Here is a 7,629-nt window from a genome sequence, read left to right as displayed (position 1 = left end):
ATCCGCGTGAGATCCGCGTGAGATCCGTGTGAGATCCGTGTGAGATCTGTGTGAGATCTGTTTGAGATCCGTGTGAGATCCGCGTGAGATCCGTGTGAGATTCGTGTGAGATCCGTGTGAGATCCATGTGAGATCTGTGTGAGATCCGTGTGAGATCAGGGACTCATTATCTAGACTGATTGTTTTGATCACTCCAGAGTATGGTGTGTGTGCGCGCACATGTGTGTGTATGTATGTGCATGTGTGTGTGTGTTTGTGTGTGTGTTTGTGAGAGAGAGAGAGAGATTGCATGTGTACCTTAAATATAGACAAGCTCTCCTTGTCAAATAGAGCCCAGTAAACTAGAGCAAAGGTGGCATGTCAATGTCACTGACATGGACCTTCTCAGAACTCTGAGGAAGGTTAACAATGGTCAAGACTGCAGTGCTGCTTTCTGGAGGACATGGACCCTTAAATGCCTGCACTATGCATCTATCCTGTGGGTAGGTCGGGAATGTGAAAACCAAGCCTGACGTCCATGACAGAGGGTAGGTTCATTATGTCAGGACTGCCACACGATCTATGACCCAGAAAGTAAGGGGGCAGTCAGAAAGGGGAATGGGCTCTTACAGATAAAGATACAGAATCACCATGGTAGTGTCATCCATTCACATGTGCAATCATGTGCATGCACACACACCAACATGTGAACACATACATATGGACACAGACTTTCATACACGCACACAGAAGCGAGAAGAAGGAGCTAGTGACATTCATTTCTGCCAGGAAGAAATGGGGCCTGAAAAAGTGGGTTGAATAGGAGACTTTGTTTGTTTTGTTTATGTAGTCTTTTGAACTATTTACTTTTTGGGTTATTTTTGTTATAGTTCTTTGAGGTTTTGTTTTGTTGATTTTTTTTTTTTTGAGCCAGAGTCTCATGTCGCCTTAACCTTGCTTTGTAGCTGAGGTGTGCCTTGAACTCCTGATCTTCCTGCCTCCATCTCCCGAGTGCTAAGGTGACAAGGGTGGGCCACCCCATTCAGAGATCTGGTTTTTTAGAAAATCAGCTTTGTTATAATTTTAGAAGTATTTATCTAAAACAACTATCTAAAACCAAAAATTGTGCACAGTCTTTGACTAGGTTGGTCTATTACGGCTCAAATATTAACACATATAACCTTGGTCAAGTTAGTTAACCTCCCATGCCTCAGTTTCCACATCTCAGAAGTGGAAGCAACAGGTGGAGTCATTGATAGGATTAACTAAAGAAAGGGAAAGAGAACATAAGCAGATGGAGGGAAAGAGAGAAGCTGCTAGGGAGGGACCACCAAAGGAGAGGGAAGGCTGTCAATTTCACCTGTTTCCAGGAGACCCTGATGCCCTGGAAGCTGGCATCAGGCCTCACACCCACTCTCCAAGTGCCCAGCATAGGGCTAAGCAGACAGCAGAGGCCAAAGCAGAGGTCAAAGTAGAGCCATAGCCATGACAGTCACCACAGAGCAGTTCCAGGGTCTTTGATGTCTGGAAGGTTCCCCCAGGGTCTGTTGGCCCAGCATTCCTTTTCCATCTGATGTTTAGTTCTTTCTATCCTGAGACCCCTCCTTTTTCCCCAGAGACCCGGCTAACATATATTCACACACATCCAAGTCAACACAGTAAAGACAGAGAGGAAACGGTTCTCTATCTTCAGAAGTGAGGCATTACAAGGGAGCAACATGAGCTTTATCACCAAGAGTCGCCCCTGCCAGCATTTCTCGTTTATCTCCAATACCCTTAGTACTTTTGAGGAATACATAATATGTTTATCCTACAAGTGGTTCCAGAAAGCACAGTGATGTCCAATAGCTTGCTTACTGCCCTGTAGTTAATGAGTATGGCAGGGTAATATAATTAAGATCTATTGGATTCCAACATTTCTGACGTTCTTACACTCAAAGCTCTTCATCATGAATCTATCACCTTTCATTTCAAAATAAAACAGTAAAGACATGCCTTCCCAGCACCCAGGAATAGAAGCAGAGGCCGTCTGAAGGTCTCCTCTGGGGTGAAAAAGGTTGGCCGTCCCTAGCTGGATGTGTTGGAAGTATGGAGTAACACCTGGTCACACAATCCTGCTGAGAGCGAATTCATGCAGATAGCTCAGATCAGAGCACCAATTCTTAAAGACATACAAACCATGACCAAAAGGAAATGGAAGCATCTTTTTATATCTTCGCAGCTGTCTTTCTTGACAGGCCTACTGCCCTTCCCTTCCATGTTCTGGCCTTTTCTCTCTAGCACATGACTCTTGGGCCATCTATCAACAACCACACTGATGTTCTTCCTTCCACACCCTATGGCATGGGTAGGGACAGCTGCCCTGGACGAAGCTTTCTTCAGCAGCACTGACTATCGAGTAAGCCATCTCCTTGTGTCCATAGAAGACCTATGAGTTCTTTCCACCCATATTTTATATTCTTTGGCTTCCTTTAAGTACGTGGTGTTTGGATCAGCTGGACATTTCCCCATTTCTCTGCTTCCTTCACAGCGAATTCTTAGAAGAACTATAAACGTCAGACGAGCGAACTTCCTGAAAGCAGAACGTTTCTCTTGTTCCTGGACTCTCATTAGCCTGCTTTTCACCCCTGTACACTCGAAGACCCATAATTAACAAGGCCACTGAGGACCTTGGGGCTAGCAAGTGAAAACACAGTTCTCCATGTTGTTTTTTTCTGTCTTGGAACTGACAGCACTTGGCTTTACAGTGTGCTTATTTGATTAGAGAATCAGGGCTCAATCTAGGGCCTCAGACAAGGCATGCAAGCTCTCTACCACTAAGCTACACCCTCCAGTCCACAAGGCTTTAGTTAACAGGTATTAATATGGTAGGAGAAGGCAAAAAAGAGATAAACAATGAACTGTTTCTCAATCTAGTTTCCAGAACCTCTGTTAGATTTCCTTGTCAACCTTGATCTCTTCATCAGTGGGCCCCTGGGCCATTCTTCTCTGTCTTTACACCTTTCTTTTTAGATCAGACCTTAGACAGAGCCATTCATGATAAAAAAAAAAATCCATCCACATCCATCTATATGTCATCCATGTTATGTATGTCCTACAAAGTATCTATATGTTTTCTCCTTCTGGCCCTTCTTACTAGAGCTCTGCTTGTTGATACATAGGCAAGTGGATTTGGACATTCACAAACTTAGCTTTGCAGGTCTTTAATCTACACCGTATATCATCTTTGATGTTCATGTGCTCCAGAAGGGCAGGAAGCACATAGAACATGGAACAGACTACAGGAGGGAGGACCTGGCCAGCACTGGACTCTAACTCCTGACTCCAGAGCAATTAACCCATTTCAAACGTCAAAATCACCCTTGGACTTGAGTCTTGGCCCCCTGGGCTCCTCAAAACTACTATCTCTGCAGTTAGAAGCCAAACCACTAGTGGCTGAAGAGGACAACCAGTTCCTGGGCTTAGGGGGCATCCTGTGAGCCAAGACCAGGGCAAAGGTCTTCCCTGTAACTGCCATGATAGGGCAGGGGAAGCTTCTGAAGAGCTGCAACTTGGTCACATCATCTCTGTAGATCCAGTGAGACAGTACCTGAGGAGGGGACAGTACTAGTCACTGCTTAGCGTGTAAACAGATGTGTGACTATGGGCTGCTCAAGCAGCCTCTGAACTGGATTGTACTGGAAAAATCCCAAAGGAAATTTAGGTGAGTCAAAGAAAGCAAAGAAGGTGGTGGGAGACCAAGGGGAGGAAAAAGGATGTAGATGCAGACGATTCTTGTTACTGCAGGACTCGTGATTTATCTCTGATCTCACCATGAACACTGAAGTCCTGAATGCTATACTGTCTTTTGGGGAATTCCAGGGTCAGGTTCCTGTGAATCTTGAATTGCAGCATTTTTCATCACTTTGACTCATGTATGCTTGTTCTTTAAAGTCTTTTTGTTTAAAATATAGTTTTGGTGCATTAGCATTGAGCCACCAACAACCGGCATTGCTCGTAGCGGGGACTGCGCTATTGCACACATTTAGCCTCTCCAGAAGGCACACCATGGCTTCTTGAATTTAACAGCACACAACATTCAGTACTAAACTTAAGAACCATTTTAAGTAACAAAACCACCTATAACTATAACCCCCCAAACCCCTCAACAACAGACAACCTAGAAGAAAGTCAGCAGACTGCTTACGGAACACTGCCCACCACGGCTGGAGGTGCAGCTTAGCGGTAGAGCGCTTGCCTAGCATGCCCTCCAAGTCGAAGATTCGCCACCACAGAGGGGCAGCAAAGATACAAAGACATTGTTGAGAGTGACAGCTGGAAGCAGAGGCAGCATGGGGTCCTTGCTCAGCCTTTTCTCAGCGTGTGCATCAGGATGACTCGGCTTGGCACAGCTCCGCATCATCCACAGAGGACAACCAAGGTAAACTTTAGTAGCTGGGGACAACTTCGAATATGGGACTCACACATAATGCGTTTCAGCTGTATGAATATGAATTCGTTTACAGATCAAGCATAAGCCAAGGAAAACCACAGTTGGTGTCTCTGGGAGCATCGACCACAAACACATCAGATTTGGATTCCGCAAGTGAGAAATCGACCTTCACTATCTCATGATCAATCAAGCAGCCATCTAAGGGCCCATTTTGCACAGCTGGGTCCCAGGAGGAAAGACAGATAGGGAGAGCAAGGTGATTTGCGGTATGGGCTCCATCACTGAACGAAACAGTTTCGAGAGCTGATGGAACATTGTGGTTACAGATAACCTTTAGTGAGAATACCAACTTTAGCATCTCCTGGCTTTACGTTCATTCAAATTTGGTGAGTGGGTGAGCAAAAGAAAATGCACCAGGAGGGGTATTGGGAGATGGCTACGGAAACTTCTACTAGTGCAGAATTCGACCAAGGGCATCAGCATTGGCCTGTGTGGCCAAAAAGTAATATGTCACACTGTACTCCATGCCTTCCAAATCTCTCTTTTGATACGTTGTCCCGTTAAATCTCAGATTAACACTGCACAGCATTGGGCTGAGATCTAGTTGACACTCAGGGATGCTCAGGATGAAGTGAGGCTGCAGAGTAAATTGAGGCCATGGACAATACTTCAAACCACGGACTTCTGAGCAGTTTTATGACAGGGCTGGGCCCCTTGTGCACCAAGACTCTCTTTATCTCCCTGAAGATGGCAGCCCCACCTGCCCTGGCAGAAGAGTCCAGGAGGCACTTCGCACAAAGGATTTGAGATCTGGAAGGCCCATTCTCCGGCAGTATAGACCTCATGTAGCCATGGGGACTGATTGATGGAACTACAAGACTATAGCCAGGGACATTGTTGGTCTGGTTCATTAAGGTGCAGTTTGGTAATACACCAAGAGGGCAGCCTGTGCCAGGCCAAATAGGCAATTAGCACCAACAGAAACCAGAACGTCCAGAGATCAAAATTGCTCCAGCTCATGACAGTGGCCTGTGGCTCCCGAGTGAAGGGTCAGTGAGCCAGAGGCCTCTGAGATTGAGAAGTGTCCCACACCAGGAACCTGCCTACAGGTTCACTTATTCCCTAGGCCAGGTGAGCTTGCCACTTCCCACCACTTTGGACTGCCAAGCTGACCATATCGCCTGGTTCTGAACTCGATTTGCGGTTGTATTTCTGTCCTTCCGTCTACCACCTGCAGCCACTAGTTACCTCCAGGCTACTCTCTTTCCAATATATGTCAAATGCTTATTTTTCAAACTTCCTGCTTCCCCGATCCTCTCTTCTCATGTACCCCTTTCTAATCCTCCATCTCTGGTTTGGATACGATCATCCTTGGACCCTCTCAGTGGTTCCCCTGCTGCCTGTACCTGCAATCTTAGTTCACTGAAGAGAACTGGAGGAGACAGTGGCCCTGGGGGACCTAGCAGGATTGGTGCAACCTCCTGACAATGACTGGCAGGCTCCTGCTGATTCACCCGGGGAAAGCAGGCTATGGGTAAAGAACCAAGCACAGGATCAGGTTTGGTAACCCATTGAGGTCTTCAATCTCTTTTGTTCCATGTAAGCTTTTAGATTGGATGAAGAGGCAAGCAGAAAGACATGCTTCCCCAAAGATATGCCTACTTTTAAATGAGGAAGCTGCAATCCCTAGCGAGGAGGAGGTTCCTGCTCAAGGGCAGACATGACACTCAGTTCAGCAGGTCAAGAGCTAGTGAAAAGAAAAATCCACCCCAGGAAAGCAGTTTCTGAGGGTCAGAGGACACAGGTGGAGTTGAGAGGGTGCAGGGAAGAAAAAAAAACCTCATCAAGCCCCTATTGCTTGCAGGAATTGGGAGAGCTGCAACGTTCCACAGAAAGCATAGGGGTCTTCTTGAGGAAAGGCTTGTTACTCTCTTTCCTGTCCTTCTGGAGAGGAGACTCACCTGAAGAAGCCTTTGCAGCCTTCACAGGTCATGGCATTGAAGTGGAAGCCCGTGGCTCGGTCTCCGCATACTCCACAGATCCGAGGTACATTCCGGTCAAAGTCACCTGGGTCAGGTAGAGAAGTGCTGGCTGCCATCGCCTCCATTCCTGTAGGAACAGCAGGCAGGTCACAGCCAGGGTGAAAGTCAGTGCCAGATAGGGTTGGCACCTGTAGCATAGCCACCGGCCTAGGAGAGCCCTTCCTGGAGACAGAACATAGAGGAAATTCCTTAGAGCCCTTGCTACATGACTGTCTTCATCAAGACAACACGAACAAGGCTTAGGTTCACACTACATTCAGATCCTACACCTTCCAGCTCCTTTGCAGGAGGCAGTGGGCCTCTCTGTACCTTACTTCCTCATTAGAAGAGATGGTCTATTTTTGGGGGTGATCTGAACAAATGTGTGCACACACCCCCAGCACAGGCTCCAGTCCAGCTGACTTAAACAGGTCAGTGCTACTGTCCAAGAAGAAAATGGGGGACACAATGGCATGTAAACCCATGTTCTTGCTACTTTAGAGCCTGGCCCTTGCAGCCATGTCTTCAGCGGTACCATTTCTATTTTTGTCCCTGATGCACTTTGTGTGATTTTGGATGTCCTTCTGAGTAAAGTGAGTCATAGGCAATCAGCTGATTTTGTTTTTGGAGATGGTTTTCATAAGTAGGCATTGTCATCTGGCCATGGATTTCACACCTGAGGGAAAGGGAGAGACAGGGAACAAAGTGTGGTGGTACTGGTACGCCTTTCTCCAGAAATGGCTGACTTTTCTCTTCCATGAGGTAAATTTGGCCATGGGCTTTGCTTGCTGCCTCTAACTGTTGTCAGGCCCAGAGTTTACTCCAGGACACCTCAGGTCTCCCTAAAATGTTCTTGGACTCAATCTCCTCGTTCTTGTGAACACTGCCAGAGCCTCTTTGACCCAAGACAAGTGGGACGCCTGGGTCAGGAGGAAAACAGCAAAGAGACAGAGATGAGGGGTGTGCACCTGCTTTTGCCTCAGACTCAGGTACAGTGAGTGACAGAGCTAGGTCTGGGCACATGGAACCTCAAAGCCCATTAATCAATTTTGGGGTGTGGGTTTCCAGATGGTTTCTCTGAGTAGCCTTGTCTACCCAGGAACTTGGTCCAGGCTGGCCTCGAACTCAGATTCATCTGCCTCTGCCTCTGCCTCTGCCTCTGCCTCTGCCTCTGCCTCTGCCTCTGCCTCTGCCTCT

General features: G+C 47.0%; 1 protein-coding gene across 1 annotated transcript in view; it reads right to left on the bottom strand.

Annotated features, from left to right (window-relative positions):
• Window positions 1-6,518, bottom strand: part of Vdr (vitamin D receptor) — a 28,375-nt gene extending 21,857 nt beyond the window's left edge. Inside the window, exon 1 of the mRNA XM_026782792.1 lies at window positions 6,373-6,518. Within this exon, the coding sequence (XP_026638593.1) occupies window positions 6,373-6,518 (146 nt within the window). The remainder of the gene's footprint in view (window positions 1-6,372) is intronic.
• Between the last annotated feature and the right edge of the window lie 1,111 nt (window positions 6,519-7,629).

Source organism: Microtus ochrogaster, chromosome 15 (assembly GCF_000317375.1).
Source record: "Microtus ochrogaster isolate Prairie Vole_2 chromosome 15, MicOch1.0, whole genome shotgun sequence".
NCBI lineage: Eukaryota > Metazoa > Chordata > Mammalia > Rodentia > Cricetidae > Microtus > Microtus ochrogaster.
The sequence above is the reverse complement of the archived record's forward strand: the minus strand, read 5'-3'. Positions and strand labels throughout refer to the sequence as shown.